The sequence below is a fragment of the Phanerochaete carnosa genome, assembly GCF_000300595.1.
Source record: "Phanerochaete carnosa HHB-10118-sp unplaced genomic scaffold PHACAscaffold_6, whole genome shotgun sequence".
Lineage (NCBI taxonomy): Eukaryota > Fungi > Basidiomycota > Agaricomycetes > Polyporales > Phanerochaetaceae > Phanerochaete > Phanerochaete carnosa.
In genome coordinates, this window is record NW_006767633.1 from 2,821,289 (window position 1) to 2,842,350 (window position 21,062).

Here is a 21,062-nt window from a genome sequence, read left to right on the forward strand (position 1 = left end):
CGCACAACAACTCTCCGCCGCCGCCATCACCTCCGCAGCAGTCGCCTCCACCAACCCGTTCCCGCTCCATCTTCTCGCGCAACCGCGACACCTCGCCTAACGATGGCTACAACAACGGCAACAACGGCTATAACAACAACAACAACAACAACAATACCAACGACAACTACAGCACCACCGCCTCGAGCCGCTCTGGTGGATTCTTTAGCCGCAGACGTTCCTCCTCGTCGGACCCAGACCTCAGAAACGATTCGTCTATCGTTGCGGCGCGCCAGAAGGTCGGCGACGCAGAGGCCCGTGAGCGAGACGCGGACTGGGCGCTGGGGCAGGCGAGATCTGCTGTCCGTGAAGCAAGGGAGCATGTGAGGATGCTAGAGCAGGAAACTCTCGAGGAGTAAGTTTGGGCTTGAGCATACAAGCTGAAACAATCAGCTTACATCTGTTTGTGCAGGGCGAGGCGTGCGAAGCTCAAGCAAGCCGAGGCCAAGAGCGTCAGCAAGAGCGCCAGGGGCCTTGGTCGCCATGGTTGAGCACTTAGACTTCTCATCCTCTTCACTTGCATTCATCATCGCTGCCGGGTAGGCCACTAGCCTATGATACCTATGCCGCTCTCTTGCAGCTTAATGTCCTTCACTTTTATTTTATTCAAGTTGTCCACCATGTCTGGAACGTTATATCGTAGTGACGTCATAATTGACTACCTGACATTCATGAAAATTCTTTTCCTATTTTCTTGTTTTGATAATACCCTGCTCTGCGCTTCGTTTTTTTCATATGGAAGGTCGTGTGGACCGTCAGGGAAGGCTGTTCGACCTCTCCCTTCCAGATTTAGTAACTCAAGACTTTGTGGCGCGCTGTGACCTCAGAGGTGATATGTACATATCATGGCTATAACCCCAGCACATAGCTGCTGAAGAGTGGAAAGTTATATAGATATGGTATAATTTTCTTTCGAGGACAAACCTCTACATCGATGAGCTAGCGAACCTTGGACTAGTCACGGTCATTCATCACATCGTTACGCGTTACCGGAGAATACCGGTCACACCCGCCGACGTCAACTTGGCCGCAAGCGTCGTTGTACGGAGCAGCCTTCGCTTTCCTCTGCCGCCTTTCGTCCTCCGATACCTTGCGAGGCACACACGTTATATCATCATGAGAGCTGCAAACATAGCTCTGTGGGCTGTTTGCCTCATCAGCCCCGCATACGCGGTTACAGTCTACCTCCATCCTCCGCTGGCTGCGCCCGTACCAGCGGAACTTGATGCAAGACATGCAAGTCTCGTGCTCGCTAAACACTTCGGACTGGAGAAATTTGAAAGTGTGGGAAGTGGAGCTGGTCTTTGGAATGGTGTGTTGCAGGAGCAGGAGGCTGTTGTTGGAAGTGCGCCCAAGGATGCACTTCTAGTAACCCTGAGTGATGAGGATGCACGAGGTACGCTCTGCAGGACTTTGAATGGCTAAGTATACTAAAAAAGGATGCCGTACTCGCAGCTATTCTTCCATTCAACATGAAACCTACGTTTGAACTGCCCAGTCCGCCAATGGACACGCTCTACCCTCTGATTCAGACATACATTCACCGTGCTGCAGAGCTGTACACCAACGTCTTCCCAGAATTTTTCTCTCCCTCCTCGCAAACAAGAACACGTTTCCTCGATATTTTCTCCGCACCTACGGAAGCCAACCGCGCCTTCATCTCTTCCGTGTCATCTCTCGTCGACTACCTCGATGCCGAGCCCACAAGCGCGTCTGGCTACGCCAACTTCGCTGCATTGGAGCTCAAAGGCCTGAAGGAACTCGCAGAAGAGCACGGCCAAGACTCTGAGGCATACCAGATTGCACTTAAGACCCTGCAGGCGGTGTTCGCCAGCGCGATGGAGCGCCAAGACCTCACGCTCGCGGTCCTGACATTCTCGCCGTCGTCCTCGCTCTCGAAGCGCGCTGACGAACCACAGTCGCCCCTTGCACCCCCTGTCTTGCCGCCCTCTGCGCCCATCAGCGCAGTCTCGACGTGCTTCCAGACCTCCGACGCGTGCGCGAACTCCACCGACAGCTGCAGCGGCCATGGCGAGTGTGCTGCGGCGACAAAGCTCGGCAGGACCTGCTACATCTGCGCCTGTGCAGCAACCGTAAATGAGAAGGGACTCACTGAGGAGTGGGCTGGCGAGGCGTGCGAGCGGAAAGACATTAGCGGGTGAGTCGCCTAGCTATCTCTACCCGAACTATGCTAATCATGTGCCGATCAGACCGTTCGTGCTACTTGGCGGAACTGTCATTGCTCTTATTTTGCTTGTCGGAGGCTCCATAGGCTTGCTCACTGCCGTCGGCTCTCAGGAGCTGCCCAGCACGCTTACTGGCGCTGTCGCTGGAGGCCACAAGAGGGACTAACTGTCTGCTGTATGCTATCCGCTGTGTCACATTTACATGCATGGACTGTCAAAGCAATTGATTCGATATTTTTACATACTCCCCGTCATTCGTTATGCGCGACTCCACCTCTTCAATATAGCCTCTCTTGGGTGAGTTTTCTATTACAGTCTAATTCTCGCCTGTTCCTGACGGTAGTTTTGGCGCTATGCTTAGCGTATCGTGAACGCGAATCGACCGTCATGTCTTGATGTTGCGTGCCACCCTGTTCAGCGTCGACAATAGTGGCTCGTTGCGAGGCGGTTGATCAGGGCGGCCATTAATCACACATAGCCGTTCTTACTGTAAGATCCCGCGCCATCCCATTCCATTGCCGAGGGACAACGTGCAGCTCAAAGCTTAAGCCACACCACATGTTGCGCGCTTGAAAAGGCGAGCTTTGTCGCCGCGCACACTTGGTTCCTCGCGCTTACAACCTAATCTGCGTCCCTGTCGCTGCCTCGCGGCGTACGCGCTCTGTCGCTGAGTGCGGAGTTAGCTCCCGCCCGGCGGTCCGTATCGGTCTCCAGGGACGATATATGTCTTGTGTACGTGCACTGCCGGCATTATTTGCGCCACCTGATGCGGCGGGACGGGTTTGATCGAAGAGCTTGGAGGCGCAACTGCTGCTCCGTACAGGATGCGAGCTCGCTTCGCCCGCCGCAGTACAAGGTCCCAACCCTGGAGCCTTGTTTCCGATATGCGTGCTCACGTCGTGCGCCTGGCACGCCCGTCTGGTGGGCTGGGGGCGTGGGTGGACTTTCCTTCCTGGGATATGTGTTTCGTCTCGTGGCGCACATGCTTTTGCAGACCCATATATAGCACCTTGGCTTGCGGCTGGGGTGTGCGTACGCCGACATCTTCACGACCGTCTCCTCCCTCCCGCCAGGCTTCCATTCAGCATGCACATTAGCCTTCCATTCCGCTCTGCCCCGTCCGCAGAGTTCGTATACCCGCACCTCGATAGTTTGCAGCACGTGTGGAAGCGTGTCTACGAGCATGTTATGGGCCGCGGTGACACCTACAAGAGAGAGGCGTTTAATGGCATGCATGACGAGAGTAGGATCATCGATCCTGAGATATATGCAGACCTACGGGTTAGCCACGATACGTACGCCCTACCTCCATCTCGTGAGGCAAATAACCTGCGTATTAACTGTGCATTGTTAGATTGAGCTTTGAACGGGACAGTCTAATGGAGACACTTGATGACCCCACGAACATTTCCGCAGAGCTCGTTTCAGAAGCATACGCATATAAATGTAAAGCAAAGCTGCTTCACAAAGATGTATTAGTGGGTGGATTCTCCTCGCTTTCAGCTTGAAGACCTAATGACGTTTATCGTTACCGCAGAAGGCATTGGAAGCTGCGGAGAGAAAGCCAACGCCCATGTCGTCCCCGCCAAACACGCTGAGACTGTTCAAATTTCCGGACGAGTCGGCCACATCTGTGACGGACTCGTCGCTGTACGGTTATGACATCGATTTGGTGAAACCGAGGCTTTGAGGCCGAGTCGGAGTCGAAACTGCTTTCTTGCGGGTCCTGAAAGTTGTATACTATGACTGCCATGATAATGTATGGATCCATCCTGACGAACTATTACTTGCCGGCGGAACACTGGTCATTGGCTCGGGTCTTTTTCATTACTTGATGGATGTGTGTTTCTCGGAGTCCGGTCCATGCACCGGGAGCGTTGAACCTGAGCCTGAGGCGAGGCCCTTGGCACATTGGCCCCTCGCAACGAGTCTCATGGCCCTGCCCTCCTCAACTGCCTGATCCAACTGACCGCATCTGTTACATCATCAGCTCTCCGCGACTAGTACTGCCTCTCAAGCTTGCAGTTCGGGTTTTTGGCAAGTTGAACCCGTTCCCAGGGAACTGGCGCCGAGCTGCTAAGCGTGCTTTTTGTTTTCCGCCTCACCGGTCTCCCGTCGCTCTCTCTCTTGGTCTCGAACATGCCCTGAGAAATTAACGAGATGCTACCCCTACCATCAGCCAAGTCGATGGTTGGGTCGTTCATCGCCCCGATATTCGCATCGTATCGTCGACATCATCGATCTTAGACGCGTTGTTCTCGGTGCCCATACTCGGCTCACTGGGAATTCAAAGCTGTCCTGGCGACGGTATTGTGTTCGTCGATGGCACGGTATCCATGATGCCTTCAGCAACGGATAAACAAGGCAAGATAAGGACGTATATGAAGAAACACTGTTAGTCGCCCCTCAGGTCAAACTGACCTGACGCTACCCATCTCTAACCGACTCGATCATGCCCCGGCGAAGGGACTCCCTAGCCATGCAGGCTGTGGGTACCTTCCTTCACGAGATAGACGTTGCCGCCAAGGGACCTCGCGCGATTAGTCGGCTCGTCGCTGGATGGCTTCCTGAAGGACCCAAACTGTCCTCTTCGCCTGGCACGGCGCTCAAGTCGAAGCGGAAGAGCAGTTCGATACCCATCCTATGGCACAGGGTCATATACGATAGCATCAAGGATAGGTTCGTGGAACAGGGCGAAGAGCATCTCAGGTGTGGTGCTTGGGACCTGATCGAGAGCGAGCGCAAGGTGTATACGTCTAAAGACTGCCCGACCACTTTGGCGGATATGCACAAAGAGTGAGCTATAGTTTCCAGTCCAAATAAATACTATGCTAACGTAACGTGAATAGAGTGTCTGCCTGCAGAGACTCACTCTTTACTGTAATCGCCGCCTCCAAGCGTCGCCGCTCCTCTGAGGTCTTCATGGAGGCTTGGAGGTTCAAGCGCGAAGCGGAATACTTTCACAGGACGGTCAAAGTGCGTGCAAATAGGTTGATCCTAAAAAACCCACTAACTGCTGTCCTTCAGGAGGAAACTGGCATTTGTGCCGATATGGGCACTCGAGGACCACGCATCATAGGTACACAACCTTCATACCACCACCCGTCCCGCCATACTTCCTCCGACTCGCTCACCGTCCCACTCATTGGCGTTAACCCGCCTTCGCCTGCGCCGGAAGAGCCAGGTTCAGATGTGGCCGGCGCCTTCGACTCCTTTAATCCCCACACACCTCTCAGCTCCGACTACGACCGGCGCAGCCCTCACCACGAAGATTTCTTCTCCCAAACGCCTGATTCGCCAAACGGCGCTTTGTACGTCCTTCCATTTGGGTGTGCACAGGGATCATGTGAGTCGTTCGTTTGGCTGTTAGTGCCGCAGTGTAACCGACTGTTATCTAGGTGTAGACGATGAGACGTCATGCAGTTTCCCGGAACCCGTATTAAAGGCAGAGGACCACGCAGTCTTATCGACAATGAACACTTTTGGTTCTTCTGCGGAGCTCACCACTGCAACCTCTGCTGAAAGATCTCTGAACGTCAATGTCGACGATGAGGCGCAAGAGGTCGACGCAAACTTGGACAGCGAAGGTGAAGCACTTGCTCCATTCTATCGTCAGGTACACTGATCCCTTATGAACAGATGAGCTCGACAAGGAGCTTCTCACGGCGGAAATCAAAGTCCGCACGCCATCTATCTCCAGCGCAAGCTACGAGAGAAGTGCCTTCGCAATGCAGCCTATTCAGCTCCCCACTCTCCCCGCCGAGCTCATGTACACGGATCCTCATGAGTACGTCGACAGGATGCTTGATAGTCATGGAGAAGATCGTACGTCTTTAATTCCCAGCTGTCCTCGATCCCAGCTTATACGTGACCAATCTGCAGCGCGGCGGTACTGGGAAGTACCTTTTAGCCGACTGTCGCCTCCTGATGTGCTCCACATTGCCGATACACTAGCAAGCCAAGGCATCGAGGCTGCCATTGACCTGATAGAGCAATATTCTACCTGGGTTCGCAACTGGCTGGCGCAACAGAACTACGGGAACGATCAGTCTTCGGAGACAGAGACACGGTCTATCACCTCTGAGCTTGTTTCCCCCAGCGACACCATGGTCGAGGGCTCGCCGCGCCGCGCCCTGGCTGGCGCAGTGGGCGATATCCCTGTACCTCTCCAACCGCAGATCTTGTCCGCCCTGGAAGCACTCTCGGATCTCGAGTTCTTCGCTCTTGGTCCCGCAATGTCCACCCCGAAATTTGACGACACAGCGGACGATGCAGAGGCGACGCCGGACGACACAGACTCGGTCGTCGCGTGGCCGTACGGCCCGTCGCGCTCGACAACGCTCGACAACCCCGCCGTCGGCGTGGCGCCTGACGGGCACCTCGGTGACCAGTTCGCTGCGATGATGATGCAGCTGCCCGCTCGCGTGTCTGCGCCGCAGTCTGGAGCCTGCACACCCGTGGGACATGACATTGTCCCGCCGTGCACGGACCGCCGAGTGATCGAGTTCGTGGGCCTGAAGGCAGAGCAGCCTAGGCTCCTTTCCATTCGATCGTCTCCTCGTGTCAAGGCTACACCGCTTCATTTTTAGATTGTTGGACAGCCGGATGCATATCAATTAACTGACAAGGTTACGACTGAATGACCGGACTGACCAGTGGATACCACAGCTCTGGATAATTATGTGCTTTCTTGACCAAGGACACTCTTGTTCCCCCTGTATGCCCTGAACTAAACGACATCCTCAGTGCTTGTGTATGTATGCTTACGGACTTGTATTTTCCATTACTGCTTGTACGAGAAATCTCATGTACAAATCCCAGTATGTTGTAATAAAAACCCGTTGAGGTCAGTGACTTGCTCCGTCCGCTTGCGCACTTCACTTACTCTGAGAATAGAAACGTACATAAATTTGCAGATAAGAACGAGAGCGGAATGGAGTTCGCCTCTTGCACGATCCGACAGATCGTCGTCACAGAAACACACGGACGCAAAGTGAGAAAAGAAAAAGGGCATACCATTCCAAACGGAGGGTTCATCGCTACGGCAAGACTTTGATTCCAGTCTTCGGATATAATCCCCCCAATGTTAGCTCAGCAACCATGGTGCGTCGCCAACGGTCTTGTATGGGACCAATAACTGATTTTTGCCACCATCCAGCGGCCTGAGATTAGCATGTGGCTTGATGACGCGTTCACTGCGACATTCGACACCGGTGGTAGTACTTTCTAGGTCTGGGATGTTCTATATGTCTCACACAGTGCTCCTCTAACGCTGTCTTCGATATTTACTCGAAATTCTGCTGCGACGAAATGCAAGAATGAGGCTTGGTGATAAAAGGCAAAGACACTTGAGATTGGTTGCCGTTAGGAGAGCTGTGGGCCGGTTAAGCCATAGGCTTAACGAGTGATGGAGGACATACTACTATGCTTAGTCGGGAATGGTATCGGCAAATAAATATATTTTGAAACCTACAGACGACGTTCTGAATGAATAAATCGCTCCATTCCGCTTTCGAATCGAGTGCCACCTGCGGGCAGGGTGGAGAGCTTAGCAGGTAGCTTAGTTGACAGCTTTGGCCGGCCCTGGGCGTCCGATGGCTCTTCCGTACGAGGGTCTTTGCTGCCCTGTGCTGGGCCTGGGGGCCTGAAGGCTAACATGATATGACCGTCTGGTCTCAGTTCCAGAGGTCAAAGGCTGCGCTCATAATCCCTGATGACGGCATGTAGGCGTTTGCTGTTACCGGTATTCAAAGAAGTGTGGCGCGTATATCACCATTTCAACAAGAGCTTCTCATTAGGTCATGTTAGCTGTGTTATGGTGTGTGGACGTGGCAGTGCTTGTCCATTTCCATCTTCTAGATGGCCGTCCTTCCTTCCTGCGAGTCAGTTTCTGTGAATAGCCGACTCAATGTTGCCCTGCCTCGGAGTGCCTCTCTCAGAGCGACCGTGATAGAGCTATGGGAGGGTACAGACATCTCATAACCTTGATTATTCTATCCGAATCGCCGTTGGCAGGTTGTTGGAATGAGAGCGGCACTCTCGTCCAGTTCTAACAGCGAGTTTCACCCAAACTTGCACTATCGCTTCGTCAAGAAGACTCCCAATCGATGCATCCGGTGACCCATCAGCAGCTTGTCCTGCCTGTCCATCCCCTCCCACGGAGAGCGATTCGTCCCGGTTTGCAGGATCTACCAAACGTCGCATATATCCACCCAGGCTACGTCGTCATGACTCGCGAGCGGAACCAATGAGTTCTCGTGTATCGGTATCGGGGGCGTCAGTCTGTTGAGTGCGTGCGAGGGACGGCTTCATGACTCCGATGGAGACAAGGATGAGCTCTTTTCCTCTGATGTGCCAAGGTCTCGTTCTGCATTGCGGTGTGTACGGTTCTCCGAACCCAGCGACCGCTCTTCCTTGGTGACTGAATGGACATCTTGCCCCCCCCTGACCCGCGGATATGAGCCGTACCGGCGCACGAAAATTGTACAGCGCACCTGCAGAGGTACCTATGACCCCGCGCCACAGCATAAGGTCGAGTACACCGCAGAGGTCATGATTGCGTTCTGGAGGCAGGTAAGCCCCGTCGCAAGATCGACACTGCATGCGCTGGCATGTCGTTCGCGTTCTGTCGCTGAGAATTAGGACGATAAACGACTATGACGACACGTTCGCGTTCGGTCCCGCTGGGATTCAGTTGCAGGATCCATGCCCGCTCGAGCTTCGCCGGCACGCCAAGACTCTCTGAGACCCTTTCCCTGGTTATGCCATGCGGCCGTCGAGCGTGACCATCCTTGCCGAGGTCTGTTATCCAAGTCAGTGTCACACTGCTCAGACCACCAGAAGTTACTCACGCGTTTATCTTCAATTTAACCGTCGGTCCGCCAACGCCAGCAAGTTCACTTTGATCTGGTGGGGGGCTGGTCTTGGTTTCTCGTAGCCTCACGAGACCTGAGTCATCACGCTTTGTTTCTTCCGCCGTCATGCTAGCGTTGGGCGGACCCGAGATGATACTTGTCGTAGTTTAGACCAACTCGGCTTGGCAGCGATAATGATTGATTTCACACGATGTTTCTGGTCTCGTGTTTCTCCCTTCTATATTCAGCTATCTGTTCTTGTAAATCAGAAAACTAACTTACGTGGCTGCTTTGCTTTACATCCGAGGTCATCTGAACAACGAATCGCTGCTTGTCTTCGGCGCCCACAATGCGTCGGCGATCAATTGATGCGTCCTCCACCGTGATATAGGGGTGAGCCTATCTTTGTCATGGGGGCTTTGCAAAGCGAAGGCAAGCACTTAAAAGCGCCGGCGTCCAGTCAGATGACGTGGGCGTCTCTTTCACTTCTGTATACTCTTTGCCGTGCCAGCACTACACAGAACAAGAAACGCGACACGCTCGATAGTGCCTGACGCAAACGGGCGACGTGTAATGCGGGTCAGGACCTCGTACCTGAGACGCGAAATTTATCACAAAACCACCCATGTTGGCCACGCCTGATCAAACCGCTCCCGAGAGAGAGAATCGTTGCGCAGAAGATGCGAGAGAAGTGAGTCATAAAGCTTTATAAGCTTGAGCTCACGCCTCGATGGTATGGTCGTCGCTGCAGCTGTTATCTTCGACGTGTCCCGTGAATGGAGGCAGCGCGGATAGAGTGTGTTCTGGTGCACGTCCGCAGTGAGCGCACACCAGGCCGAAGGGAAAGTGCTCTAGGACGAACCCTAACGCCTAAGTAGTCGATCCACGGTATAGGAAAAGCACGCATCGTTCCGGTATGTCAAACCAAACCGTCAACAGTGTACCACAACTTTCAACTATAATTCGTTGTCTGCAGCGACCATGTCCGGGCGATCGACCCTTCCAGCTGTCTATGTCGACGACGAATGCCCGATATGCAAAGAGGATTTCGACGAGAACCACCGAAGGTATTGCATCCCCTGTGGTCATGTCTTCTGTCGCGAGTGAGTAGCTCTCTTTTTACTTCGATAGGGGCTAAGTACCATGTTGCACTACTAGCTGTCTCGATCGGGTCGACCCACGAGTGTGTCCAAACTGCCGTGCTGAATTCTCAGAAGATGAGATCGAGTGTTTAGACAAAGAGGAAGATGATTGGTCGCCGTGTGATGAAGAGCGCGAGGAGGATAGGGCGGTATGGCGTGAGCTCGGGTGGCAGGAAGACGAGGTCGAAGAAGAGGAAGAGCCGGATGAGGATGATGATGATTGGGCGCCATCCGATGGAGAGCGCGAGGAGGACAGGGCGGCATGGCGGGAGCTTCGGCAGCGCCAACGAGGAGACGGAGAAGACTCGGACTCGGACTCAGACTCAGACTAAGCATGGGTGACATCAGAAACTACCAGTACACAATGCTGCCGTGAGACGCAGGCCGGGATGCCAGAGTTTTTCATCGCCACATAGCTTGATGCATCAGCTATACAGTAGCCATCTCCATATGCAAGTATGTCCACGAATAGGGGCCAGTCAAACATCTTAATCTCCATTCCAGTTATGTTACTTCATTCCACAAGGACAACATGCGAGAGCCAAGTGGACAGGCTAGGCATTCCTAAAATTACAGCAAGTGCATAATCCTAGTCAGAGAAAGAAGACAAGTGACAATTAAGCGACAACGAAGCGCGACGAACTGAGAGGAATTCTGACAAATTCCCCTAAACGAGCGACTTCCCCCGAGCGTACGCTTCCATGCAATGCACCATGGGATAATATACGCCTTGAATTTCAGCTGGCTCAAGATACGCGTGGAAAGAGCCAGGCATCGACTGCAACAGAACAACTTGAATGCGCGGACTTTAAGCGAGCGATGACAGAAACTCACAGAGAGATAATCAGCACGCTCAACGTTACGCAGCAGGTCATTGCACGCGATCGAGGTCAAGTGCCACGCGTCCTCGAAGCCAGTGAGTTTCTCGGCGATCTCTTCAGCGGCAGCCTTCACGTCGTGCAGCTCACCCTTCGAGGAGGAGCCCGAGGGTGGAGGAGCTGAGTGCACAGACGACTAATCAGAACTACCTCGCCACATGTGGCTGTAAGGGACTTGCCTATAACGATGCTAACATCCATGTGCCTCACAAATGGGCCTGAAGGGCTGCGTATCAGAGCCGGACGAATGGAGTATAATAATCCTGTGTTCAAGAGCTCACCGCAAGAGAAGCGCATCTCCTTAGCGCAAGAGAGTACGCTTCGGAATGCATTAATGATGGAAGTAAGCAGCATTCGTAGACCCTGAATAAATGCCAGTGAGCTTGCCTTCAGACCGTACATAATCATTATCATACCTTCTCAATGGCATTGTAAACCCTACAGCCATTATGGACATTCAGATCTGATAACGTGTCGGTGCCGTCGAGACTCACCACTCCACACCAGACTTCAGCGTCTGGAGCCAACCACTCTCGGCTTCCTTGAGGGTCCTCTCAACTTTCGTGGGAAATAGTTCGACTTCCCTTGCAAGCTCGTCAAAGTTTTCGGAGATCTGCCTAGCCGATTCCTTGTGTCCTGGGATACCCTACCAGGACAATTTGCCCTCAGCTTATCCCGCACTCGTATCAAATGGCGCATACCTCCATGAAGTTGGTGATTATAGCTTTCTGTTCTTCCGTCGTTGCCCGGCCGTTAGACAGAGGGATGAGAACGCCGGCATAGTCTGATGCAGGACAGAACTCAACCGTATGTCAGAGTAATGTTCAGGAGGACTCACGCTTGAGAAAGCTCGCGCACGCGCTTGCGTTGTGCTGCGAATCTCGGTACAGCTTCTTGTGTTTCTAACACCCGTACTCCTGAGTCTTCTGCTGGAGATGCGTCCCCAAGTCGCTCACCTTGGACAACGCATCCCACTCTTTCGCCAGCATGTGCTCACCGCCAATCTTAGGCGACGCCTCGAGCTCCGTGGCGACCTTCATGAATAGGATCCGGATCTCGACGTGCTGGCGGGTGAGCTGCGCAAACGAGGCCTGAAGGTCGTGCTTGCGCGCTGCGTCCGACTCGTCGTATGGCGGCGGCGGGGATGATGCGTTCGACCTCATTTTATGCTGGACGAGCTGGACAACCTGTACGTGGGAGAGAACAAGCGAGTGTACGGCATTTCAATACCATGGCGCTCCGCCGTATATGGCAGAAGCTAAATGGGCAGGTCAGTGTCCAAATTTGGCAGGCGTAGTATTAATCCCAACGGCAAACGGTAACGAGACAAATCCTACTAGCGTGCACTACATTGAAGAACGTTCGCGACCTCAAAAATCGAATTATTAAATGCTGTGCATTGCTTGCCCTGAGATCCTAACTATATATAACTTGGTTCTGTTCCGGATCATAGTATGCTGAGTACTATCTAATCGACAAGCTGCGTCCCTAAGCGACGTCGGGGACTCCATGAATGCTGATGACACTCAGGAGCAGTAGACAGTCTGCAAACATTTCCGGTACGCACCGCTTCATACAGACAAAATACTCCTGTTCTCGTTTACGCGCTTGCTGGCTCCTTCGGAGAAGCTCCTGGATGATTTCTGTCGTGTTGGAACGAGCTGTTACGAATTTGTTCTTAGAACCCAAAGAACCTCGTGGAGAGGTACATCCGTTCCTGTATCGTTGCGAGACTCTTGGTTTTGGACGAAGTACGGGAATATTGGCGTGCTCTAACGCGAGGTAGTGCGATACTTAGGTTTCTATGCGATTGAGAAAGCTGAAACACCCGCTCGCTTGAGCTGAGAATTGTGGTGCAATATCCGATGTTTCTATTCAGCCCGCATGAGCACTCAACCCAGGATACCCGAGCCCGGTATCACTAGCCTTCACCAACGTGTCCCGCTCCTTCGCTAACATATGTTTGCTGCCATTCTTAGAGGCGGCCTCGAGCTTCCTTGAACAGAACTTGAACCTCGTGCTTGCACACGAGCTCTACGAACGAAGCCCAGGCCCGTAGCAAGAGTGGCATAAATAGCGTCTTCACTGCTCCTTAGCGACGCAAGAGATCAATGGAGAGCCACTAGTCTATGCGGCAGTCGCATTGCACCGGTGTGTGATATAACGATGCCGTTGAGGCAATCGTTCGCGGGTTTGTCACTATATACATTATCTCAGTCACATCTATTGGTCAGCCGAGCAACAAGTCCAAGTGAGATCCAAGCATAAGTTACCAGCTAAATATCCTAGCGGTACGATATGATAACGTCTAGAACGGAGTCACGCTTTCCTCGTGCACCAGCTTGTGTAGGAGCCGGTTCGCCATCTCAAACCCAAGGAAGGTCGCACCATTGGCAAATGGCGACCTTTGACGATGTTGAGCAACAACGAAGTGCAGCTAAAGGTGGGAGACATACCTGATGACAGTTGGACCAAGACCGCGCACAAACGCCCCTGGGCCTTCTGTTCGCCACACTTTCCGCACGCAGTCGAGCATCGAAGTATACTTCTGGCCGTCCGCGGGCGAGAACCCATCGGTCTGCATGCGAGACTTGATCATGTCTATTGGGTATATGACCGCCCAAAGCTGTACCAGGGTCAGCATAACCGAACCCTGGACTCATATGTGCGACGGTGACACGTACGGCATAGCCCGCAGCAGCACCGAATAGAACGGTCTTGGCGGGGTGGACCTGGTCGCGTGCAATCTGTTTCGTCGCCATTTCCCGTTGCATGAGCTTCTCGTACGCCCAGAAATAAACGGCATAGCCGCTGCCCTCGCGCCAGAGAGTAGCGACCTGACCCTTGTAGATGCCAGCAATGCCACGTTTCGCGTGGATCTTCTTGATGGCGTCCCACGGGCCTTTATATTCCGGATTTGTCGCTGACTGTGTCTGCAGACCTACAAGCCTCGTTGAGTCCAACAACCCAGAAGACGCGGCCGGCCGCAACTTACGGATACGGATGTGCTCGACCGGACCTGAGACAATGCCGTTCGCGAGGCCAGCAAACGCACCTGAGGCCAGGAGCTGTGGGCCAGTGAGAAGAATACCGCGTGGACCTCCTATGCCGCTCTCAAGGTTGCGCTTCGCGAAGAGACGTTTCGAGTACTCCATGGCGCCGAATTGGATGGAGACACAGACACCGATACCGAGCAGCGGTGTCAAAGTACCCTGTAATACAATATTGCGTTCCAGTCCGAGCGAATAAAAATAGCTGACGCACCTTGTAGAATGCCAAGGGCCCCTCGTTCTTGAAGATACCTCCTGCACAATCGAGCATGCCACGGTACGTTCCTTTTGGAGCAGTTTGCATCCTCTGCAAGAAACATTAAGCTTCTCCTCGTTCAGAACTCGCAAGAGCGCACTGACAACTTTGACAATATCAAAAGGTTGGCCCACCAGCACCTGTGACGACCTTGCTCAACGCACCACCTTAACACCCGTCATTCGAGCAACTTCACCTGTGCAATACCACCGGCCGTGCCAGCGATGAGGTCTTGTGCCGTCCTCGACATCCTGGAGGCAACTTGGTGGTACGGAAGCAAGGAACGAGGATGCGGACGTGTTGGGGGGCCGTCAGCGAGTCAGTTTCAAGCCGTCCAGCGCCCAGCCAATCACACTAAGAGATAGCAACTTTTGCGGGAGCAGACAAGATAAGATAGACGCTGGATACACTTTGAGGAATCCGTGATCATCGAGCATGTGCAGGGGGCGTGGTCGCGGTATAGATACAGCAAAAAGCAAGAAAAAATATGAATGACAGGGATGAACAAACGAATAAATAAGCGAATGGGCGGCGGGATGGTCATCGCCTAAAAAATAAATACCAGCAGCCCAAGATTGCTCAAACCCATAGATCCTTCACATCTTCGTCCCAACCGTCTTTCGACCCGTAGACGACCAGGGGTGAGGAGCATAGTACCGCTCTTTCGTACGAGCATCGGCCGCCCTCCAATGCCTTTTCGATTCTTCTGATTCTCGCTGCCAGGCTTGGGCGATGGCCTCGGCGGGAGACATGTGAATTGGACGGCGGGGCATGGCGTTCGGGAGGGCGTGGGAAAGAGCGTAGGCGGACGAGTCCGATGCCATCTAGGTTGCGATAGGAATGTTAGAGTTCCTTAGACCCAGCAATGGGACAGAAAATAGTGAGCGTACTAGAGTCGTCGAGGGGTCATTACAGATAGGGCATGAGAGACAAGGTTGGTTCTTATATAAGACAGCTCATTCAGCGTGTTGCATGCCGGGACGCCTCTCGGAGCTTCTTCTGCCCCCACGGCCCTTGTGAGCCAAGGTTTCAAAGCGTAAGAGCCAAAGAGAGAACATACGCACTTCCGTAAAGATGCAGGGGTACGATGCCCTGCGTTTCCCAAAATGGCAGTATGAAAGAGAGTTCCTGCGCGGTCCTGGGGAAGAAGAGGGAAAATGTGGTCTTTATTGAGATGTCAACGGCCGGAAACGGAGAGACATTGTTGACGGAGCAATTCAGGCGCGGATAATAATGGAGATTGGACCAGCATTAGTATTCTGAAGGGGTCGGAAGGCGCGGAGCGGCGGAGGCAAAACTCATCTATGCGGACAATAGGTCAGATAACACACGACAAACACACGGCGATCATCTGTAAATCAAGAAATTGGTAGATTGATACTGAGGCCTGAGGGACAATGGGGAAACAACGAGGGAGAGGACACGGGGTACGACTCACGACCATCTCTTCTGAACACGCGCCGGATGGCGGCCAAGAGAGCCTGGAGCAGCACGTCACATCCCATGCATTCATTGGAGCGCACGGTCGCCTTCGCTATCATGCGAGGCACCAGCGTGTCCTGACGCAGCGCGTGCAGAGCGGTGGCAATGCAATTCAGGACCCTGTCGAAGGCCAGAACGACGGACAAAAGCTCGCGCCTCAGAGAGATTTCGCACCGTCACAATTTTGTCAAAGCCGCACCGCGGGCGGCGGCAAGGTGCGCGCCGCTTTCCCATGTAATATAAGGATTGGAACAGGGCGGAGAGGTTGCCGTAGCGTCAAGCTCAGACCTCGGAGATCCAGGACGTGGTTACATGAGGGCATGAGCTCCTATCTTGCCTCGCCCGCCGGCTTACGGCAAGAAGATGGACAGGAGACAGATTGCGATGAATGCGTAGTCCACGAGGCCCGCAGAGCTGCGTGTTTCTCTGACGGTCGGTGAGAGAGGGCAGAGGCAAAGCGCAACCGGGGCGCTTTGCAGTGCTGGGCGTCTGTTTCCTTAGTTGCCTAGTTTGGAACGGCCACAATCAGTGGGAATCGACTTGGAGTCTCGAGAGCACTTACCTCCCTGCTCTGCCCCCAAGCAATACCGCTGATGACGAAGGAAACGCCGCGCGCGGCGCCGAAAAAGCTGCTTGCGATGACAAAACTGGTTACGGAGCCCGCTTACCCGACGCTGGCCGACCCCCTACCCTGTCGCAGTCGCGCGTCGCTGACGAAGCAGAACACCTGAGCTCGTCATACCGATAAGTACTCTGTCATCGACCACCAGGGTCTCACCTGCAATTTCCGCCCTCGCACGACCACTCATCTCCAAGATGGCACAGAAGTAAGCAGCGAACTCTGCTGGCAAGAACATCTGTCCTTATTGTCTCTCAGCCAGGCACCCGTCAACTTCTTTGGAGGATCCCCGCTCAACCGTCTGTCCTGGCTGCGCGCCTCAGAACACTTTCTCAACGCTATCGTGACCAGCACTACCACGCGCTGGGTGCTCTTCAAGGCCGGCCAGACCCTCTTCGTGTCCGACCCAGAGACCAAGGCACGTTCTGTTGCCCGTCTCGCGACCACGGATGTCCGCCCGCTCCTCGGCACTGAACCCTTCTTCGCACAAGGCAAGAATGACGGAGATATCGCTGAACGCGGTGTCCCCGTGCTCGAATCTGCCAGGATGCGTGGTCCCGGTATCATTTTCCTCGGCTTGCACGACCCGAATCTGCCAACCACGCGCTGCCTTCGAGCGACTTCAACGCCAAAGCAGACGCTGAGGCTGTGATCAACAAGATTCAAGGAACACCTTACTTTACGCTTGACGTGACCCATCTTGAGGAAACGGCTGTGAATGCGGTCTTAGAGAACGCGGAGGCATCGCGAAACGGCAAGTCGCTCGTGTTCACGGACGCGAGGCAAGCCATGAGTAGCATGGACTATTTTGAGGGTGGTTTACTTGCCGAGGCACGGGCCATGGTTGACTGGAACTCGAGGAACAAAGTGCGTCCGCTTCTTGTATTTCGCAGATCACGGCATCAACATTTCTTGTAGTTCTGCGTGTCTTGCGGTTCGCCCCTGTACTCGGTTTGGGCCGGCTGGAAGCTCTCGTGCTCGTCCTTGCTCCCCTGGGCTCAGAACGAAGGCAGGGAGCCGTGCGCGACCGCGTAAGTGGTGTTGCTTCCGCGAAGCGCCGCTGACACTGAATCTCGTCGCTCAGGGTTGGATTGCACAACCAAACGCACCCACGCACTGACGCCGTCGTTATCATGGCAGTTATAAACGAGGCGAACGACAAGATTCTTCTGGGTCGTAACGTAAGCACCGATCACAATGTGCTGTTAAGTCATTTCTCACCAAAAGTCCAGAGAAAATGGCAGGGCAAGTTCTACTCTGCTCTCGCTGGCTTCATAGAACCCGGCGAGACATTCGAAGATGCGGTGAAACGCGAGCTATGGGAAGAGGCAGGACTGAGAGTTTGGGGTGTCAAGTACCACTCGGCACAACCTTGGGTCAGTTATTGTCTTGTGCGCGGGCCGTACCCTTACTCATTTCGGAAATTAAGCCTTTCCCTGCAAATCTCATGGTTGGCTTCTTCGCTATCGCAGACGAAACTGCTCCTACGCGCATAGACCTCGATAATGAGCTAGAAGGTGCGGACATTACGGAGCTCTGCCCATTGTGCTTCTCTTTACATTATTTCCGCGGATGCAGACGCTAGATGGTATACTCGCGAGGAGATCCTCGCCGTCCTTAGCTCTCCTGAAGGCACCAAGCTGCGAGGAAATGACCCGTTCAAGCCTGTTGACGCCGGCGCAAACGAGCCGCCGTTTAGGCTCCCACCGCTGACCGCTATTGCGGGTGTGCTCATCAGTGACTGGGCCCACCGTAAGTTCGTGATCACTGGCACGGAATCACGTCTCTAGGCGCGGCCCGAATATTGAATCCGACGCACACTCCTTGCTTGTACAATAGAGACGTAAGTGCGGCCGTTCGGATATCTCACTCTAGACACCCGTCGGCGTTCCCAGGTATATCGAATTGGATCATTTAGCTTACGGTCATTCATTAGCCGTGGTTGGTAGAGGACTCGTTCAAGGGTGCGATTAGGAACATTCCGTAGCCTCGTTGCGTCCTGCCTTTTGACCGTGACCTAGAAGTGGTCGTTGAGATAGCGTCACTTTCCTTCCGGCTCCGTCCTAATCTGAGTTGCCGAACCTGAAACTCCCTAAGGACTGACGTTCTGATATGCATGTCGACTACGAAACTCGGGCATGTGGAACTCTACGCGCGCCCTCTGAGCGTGAACGTGCATGTCCCTGAGATGCGCACCGGCGGTTGAACCTCACTGCTTTTGCAGCAGCCGCTCACATTGGGTGCATGCCCGTTCCTGGCCTCATCGTCATTGACCGAGTTGCCTGTTGTCTCCGAATAGGACGGCTGCAGCAGGCCCATAGCAGACCGGCGGTGTACTCGGGATGCCTCGGACGCGGGCGGTCTCGCGCAGGGGTCCCATGACGCGCGGCTGACGAATGTTACCATTCAGTTGATCACGAGCTCGTGTAACCGAGTGGCAAGCCACTGAAACCCTCCGGCGACGGACGAGTACATATGCATGCAAGTTCGCGGCCGCAACCTGCTCCTGACAACATCGTGATGCGCTCGATACACAAGATCCAAGTGCGTTCGTACGCAAGCTCTGCGTAAGTCGGCCTGCGCGAGCACACCGAGAGGTATTTCAGATACTTACACGCCTGCCCATGTGCATGCAGCAAGGGCTATACCCACTACTTTGCTGGCGCCCCCCTCAATCGGCTCGCCTGGCTGCGCACCTCGCCTGGATTCCTAAACGCCGTCGTGCGCTCCCCCGAGACGCGCTGGGTGCTCTTCAACGAGGGCAAGCCCCTACTCGCCACGCCCCCCACGGGCACCGCTGCGCTCGCCCGGCTGTCGACGCAGGACGTGCTTGCGCTGCTCGGGCCGGAGCCGTTCTTCTCTCAGGCACAGAACCCAGGCGATGCCGCGCCCGCGGACGTGAAGGAGCTGCAGGCTGCGCGCATGCACGGCCCGCCCGTTGTCTTCCTCGGCCTGCACGAGACCGTCGAGGGCGCACACGCGCTGCCGTCAACTGAGTTCAGCGCGCGTCAGGGCGCCGAGGCCGTCGTCGCGCGCATCCAGGGCACGCCATACTTCTCACTCGACGTCAGTGACGTCGCGCCCGCGAACGTTGACGCGGCGCTCCAGGGCTCGCAGCCCGGGCGCGACGGCGCGAAGCTCGAGTTCGTCGACGGGCGCGCGGCGATGAGCCTTATCGACCAGTTCGACAGCGGTGTCTTCTCGGTTGCGAGGACGCTCGTGGACTGGACGGCGAGAAACAAGGTCGGTGTTTGACGTTTAGGTGCTTTGGCTGACACCTGGGGGCTCAAGTATGTGAATACAGTTCTGTGCAGGGTGTGGTTCGCCAGTATACACGCTCTGGGCTGGGTGGAAGCACGGATGTACGTCTCTGTTGCCATGGGCTGCAAAGTCGGCTGAGAAGCCATGCCCCACCTCGTAAGCATATTTCTGACGCGCACAAATCTATGACACATGGCTGAATATTGTGCCTCTAGGAAAGCTTTGAACAACTACATGCACCCGCGAACGGACCCGGTGGTCATCATCCTGACTGTCAGCCCGGACAACAGCAAGATCCTCCTCGGACGCAACGTAAGCAATGCATCGACTTATACACGACGCCACGACTGACGTCCCCAAGCGCAACTGGCCGAAGAACTTCTACTCGGCGCTGGCTGGGTTCGTCGAGCCCGGCGAGTCCCACGAGGACACGGTTCAGCGCGAACTCTGGGAAGAGGCCGGCGTCAAAGTGCTCGGGATGAAATACTCCTCGACGCAGCCATGGGTGCGCCGGACGTTGTTTTGAGCCGTGCTGCCGGAGGTCCTGACATGCTTCCTCAACCACAGCCGTTCCCCGCGAACGTGATGGCGGGCTACTACGCCGTCGCCGACCCTTCTGAACCGGTCCGCACCGACCTGGACAACGAGCTCGAAGGTGACCTTTTCCCCGCTCTCCCCACCCTCTCCACGTAACACTAACGCCCCCCTGAACACCCTCATGTTCTCCTGCAGACGCCCGGTGGTTCACTCGCGAGGAGGTCCTGTCCGTCCTCGCAAACGCCGACGGCGCCTCCGCGAAGCAGGCGCCGAAGTGGGACTCGGGCGTCGAAGAGAACGCGCCGGCGGCGGAGGACGCCGCCAAGACGAAGAACGAACCGCTGTTCAAGGGCCCGCCGGCGAATGCCATGGCCGGCGTGCTGATCAGCCACTGGGCACACGGGAAAGTCGACGTGAGTTTGAGGCAGGACGGGGATCTGCTGTGAGGCGCATTATCGTACGCTCGTGGGCTCCGAACTTCCGGACTCCGCGTCGTTCTGTGAAGATTCTAGTGACGACACTTGTACGCTAGACAAACGAAACAAGCAGCTTGAGAGCGAAACTGAACACAGCAAAATACTGACGACAGCCACCAGTCTAGTGCCCTTTCGCAACAAACTTCGGAGTCAGTGCCATCTCGTGGTTACTCAGCGTGACCTTGAGCGCGCGCACGAACACCCTGGCCGTGCTATCCGCGAACGTGCTATCCAGCGTGATTGGCATGAGCTCGTTCTCGTTGGTGTCCTGCACGCGCTGCC

At 54.7% G+C, this 21,062-nt stretch overlaps 10 protein-coding genes across 10 annotated transcripts; 7 read left to right on the forward strand and 3 right to left on the reverse strand.

Annotated features, from left to right (window-relative positions):
• Positions 1 to 134: 134 nt before the first annotated feature.
• PHACADRAFT_48332 (uncharacterized protein) lies at positions 135 to 530 on the forward strand (the record flags this gene model as incomplete). The annotated part of the gene is made up of 2 exons (XM_007396499.2): positions 135 to 394; positions 452 to 530. Coding segments are annotated over 2 exons (339 nt in total), but the record flags the coding sequence as incomplete, so codon positions are not given.
• A 553-nt stretch (positions 531 to 1,083) lies between these two features.
• Positions 1,084 to 2,471, forward strand: PHACADRAFT_258774 (uncharacterized protein). Its single transcript, XM_007397357.1, has 3 exons — positions 1,084 to 1,435; positions 1,495 to 2,197; positions 2,250 to 2,471. Exons 1-3 carry the CDS (start codon positions 1,156 to 1,158, stop codon positions 2,389 to 2,391), a joined length of 1,125 nt encoding a protein of 374 aa, XP_007397419.1. The 5' UTR covers positions 1,084 to 1,155; the 3' UTR covers positions 2,392 to 2,471.
• Positions 2,472 to 3,178: 707 nt separating this feature from the next.
• PHACADRAFT_210521 (uncharacterized protein) lies at positions 3,179 to 4,034 on the forward strand. Its single transcript, XM_007397358.1, has 3 exons — positions 3,179 to 3,520; positions 3,580 to 3,703; positions 3,763 to 4,034. Exons 1-3 carry the CDS (start codon positions 3,312 to 3,314, stop codon positions 3,913 to 3,915), a joined length of 486 nt encoding a protein of 161 aa, XP_007397420.1. The 5' UTR covers positions 3,179 to 3,311; the 3' UTR covers positions 3,916 to 4,034.
• Positions 4,035 to 5,515: 1,481 nt separating this feature from the next.
• On the forward strand, positions 5,516 to 7,678 carry PHACADRAFT_258778 (uncharacterized protein). The gene is made up of 6 exons (XM_007397359.1): positions 5,516 to 5,571; positions 5,624 to 5,812; positions 5,865 to 6,050; positions 6,108 to 7,071; positions 7,121 to 7,328; positions 7,384 to 7,678. The coding sequence occupies exons 2-4, from the start codon at positions 5,698 to 5,700 to the stop codon at positions 6,812 to 6,814; spliced, it is 1,008 nt and encodes a 335-aa protein (XP_007397421.1). The 5' UTR covers positions 5,516 to 5,571; positions 5,624 to 5,697; the 3' UTR covers positions 6,815 to 7,071; positions 7,121 to 7,328; positions 7,384 to 7,678.
• Positions 7,679 to 9,576: 1,898 nt separating this feature from the next.
• On the forward strand, positions 9,577 to 10,553 carry PHACADRAFT_210523 (uncharacterized protein; the record flags this gene model as incomplete). The annotated part of the gene is made up of 2 exons (XM_007397360.1): positions 9,577 to 10,182; positions 10,238 to 10,553. Exons 1-2 carry the CDS (start codon positions 10,061 to 10,063, stop codon positions 10,551 to 10,553), a joined length of 438 nt encoding a protein of 145 aa, XP_007397422.1. The 5' UTR covers positions 9,577 to 10,060.
• A 49-nt stretch (positions 10,554 to 10,602) lies between these two features.
• PHACADRAFT_258781 (uncharacterized protein) lies at positions 10,603 to 12,264 on the reverse strand (the record flags this gene model as incomplete). The annotated part of the gene is made up of 9 exons (XM_007397361.1): positions 10,603 to 10,999; positions 11,056 to 11,219; positions 11,279 to 11,317; positions 11,381 to 11,462; positions 11,516 to 11,537; positions 11,594 to 11,745; positions 11,801 to 11,883; positions 11,938 to 12,001; positions 12,056 to 12,264. Coding segments are annotated over 9 exons (926 nt in total), but the record flags the coding sequence as incomplete, so codon positions are not given.
• A 944-nt stretch (positions 12,265 to 13,208) lies between these two features.
• Positions 13,209 to 14,699, reverse strand: PHACADRAFT_258784 (uncharacterized protein). Its single transcript, XM_007397362.1, has 7 exons — positions 14,602 to 14,699; positions 14,510 to 14,545; positions 14,364 to 14,456; positions 14,095 to 14,311; positions 13,784 to 14,040; positions 13,556 to 13,725; positions 13,209 to 13,504 (listed from the first exon to the last, which is right to left on the reverse strand). The coding sequence occupies exons 1-7, from the start codon at positions 14,653 to 14,655 to the stop codon at positions 13,408 to 13,410; spliced, it is 924 nt and encodes a 307-aa protein (XP_007397424.1). The 5' UTR covers positions 14,656 to 14,699; the 3' UTR covers positions 13,209 to 13,407.
• Positions 14,700 to 14,770: 71 nt separating this feature from the next.
• PHACADRAFT_258786 (uncharacterized protein) lies at positions 14,771 to 15,430 on the reverse strand. Its single transcript, XM_007397363.1, has one exon. It carries the CDS (start codon positions 15,227 to 15,229, stop codon positions 15,002 to 15,004), a length of 228 nt encoding a protein of 75 aa, XP_007397425.1. The 5' UTR covers positions 15,230 to 15,430; the 3' UTR covers positions 14,771 to 15,001.
• Positions 15,431 to 16,764: 1,334 nt separating this feature from the next.
• On the forward strand, positions 16,765 to 18,500 carry PHACADRAFT_258788 (uncharacterized protein). Its single transcript, XM_007397364.1, has 7 exons — positions 16,765 to 17,027; positions 17,053 to 17,373; positions 17,425 to 17,537; positions 17,591 to 17,687; positions 17,739 to 17,882; positions 17,936 to 18,023; positions 18,085 to 18,500. The coding sequence occupies exons 1-7, from the start codon at positions 17,004 to 17,006 to the stop codon at positions 18,294 to 18,296; spliced, it is 999 nt and encodes a 332-aa protein (XP_007397426.1). The 5' UTR covers positions 16,765 to 17,003; the 3' UTR covers positions 18,297 to 18,500.
• Positions 18,501 to 19,026: 526 nt separating this feature from the next.
• Positions 19,027 to 20,750, forward strand: PHACADRAFT_197173 (uncharacterized protein; the record flags this gene model as incomplete). The annotated part of the gene is made up of 7 exons (XM_007397365.1): positions 19,027 to 19,073; positions 19,143 to 19,749; positions 19,811 to 19,923; positions 19,983 to 20,079; positions 20,129 to 20,272; positions 20,335 to 20,422; positions 20,500 to 20,750. 7 exons carry the CDS (start codon positions 19,027 to 19,029, stop codon positions 20,748 to 20,750), a joined length of 1,347 nt encoding a protein of 448 aa, XP_007397427.1.
• Positions 20,751 to 21,062: the final 312 nt, after the last annotated feature.

Excerpts from the sequence above, each read along its gene's own strand:
- PHACADRAFT_258774 (XM_007397357.1), top strand. The coding sequence starts at position 1,156 with ATGAGAGCTGCAAACATAGCTCTGTGGGCTGTTTGCCTCATCAGCCCC. Across the intron at positions 1,436-1,494 it reads GAGTGATGAGGATGCACGAG|CTATTCTTCCATTCAACATG; the intron begins GTACGCTCTGCA and ends CCGTACTCGCAG. Across the intron at positions 2,198-2,249 it reads GAGCGGAAAGACATTAGCGG|ACCGTTCGTGCTACTTGGCG; the intron begins GTGAGTCGCCTA and ends TGTGCCGATCAG.
- PHACADRAFT_210521 (XM_007397358.1), top strand. The coding sequence starts at position 3,312 with ATGCACATTAGCCTTCCATTCCGCTCTGCCCCGTCCGCAGAGTTCGTA. Across the intron at positions 3,521-3,579 it reads CTACGGGTTAGCCACGATAC|ATTGAGCTTTGAACGGGACA; the intron begins GTACGCCCTACC and ends GTGCATTGTTAG. Across the intron at positions 3,704-3,762 it reads TGCTTCACAAAGATGTATTA|AAGGCATTGGAAGCTGCGGA; the intron begins GTGGGTGGATTC and ends TCGTTACCGCAG.
- PHACADRAFT_258778 (XM_007397359.1), top strand. The coding sequence starts at position 5,698 with ATGAACACTTTTGGTTCTTCTGCGGAGCTCACCACTGCAACCTCTGCT. Across the intron at positions 5,813-5,864 it reads CGCAAACTTGGACAGCGAAG|ATGAGCTCGACAAGGAGCTT; the intron begins GTGAAGCACTTG and ends CCTTATGAACAG. Across the intron at positions 6,051-6,107 it reads TGATAGTCATGGAGAAGATC|CGCGGCGGTACTGGGAAGTA; the intron begins GTACGTCTTTAA and ends ACCAATCTGCAG.
- PHACADRAFT_258784 (XM_007397362.1), bottom strand. The coding sequence starts at position 14,655 with ATGTCGAGGACGGCACAAGACCTCATCGCTGGCACGGCCGGTGGTATT. Across the intron at positions 14,457-14,509 it reads CTTTTGATATTGTCAAAGTT|AGGATGCAAACTGCTCCAAA; the intron begins GTCAGTGCGCTC and ends TGTTTCTTGCAG. Across the intron at positions 13,505-13,555 it reads CTTGGTCCAACTGTCATCAG|GTCGCCATTTGCCAATGGTG; the intron begins GTATGTCTCCCA and ends ACATCGTCAAAG.
- PHACADRAFT_258786 (XM_007397363.1), bottom strand. The coding sequence starts at position 15,229 with ATGGCATCGGACTCGTCCGCCTACGCTCTTTCCCACGCCCTCCCGAAC.
- PHACADRAFT_258788 (XM_007397364.1), top strand. The coding sequence starts at position 17,004 with ATGACGGAGATATCGCTGAACGCG. Across the intron at positions 17,883-17,935 it reads ACCACTCGGCACAACCTTGG|CCTTTCCCTGCAAATCTCAT; the intron begins GTCAGTTATTGT and ends TCGGAAATTAAG. Across the intron at positions 18,024-18,084 it reads CCTCGATAATGAGCTAGAAG|ACGCTAGATGGTATACTCGC; the intron begins GTGCGGACATTA and ends CCGCGGATGCAG.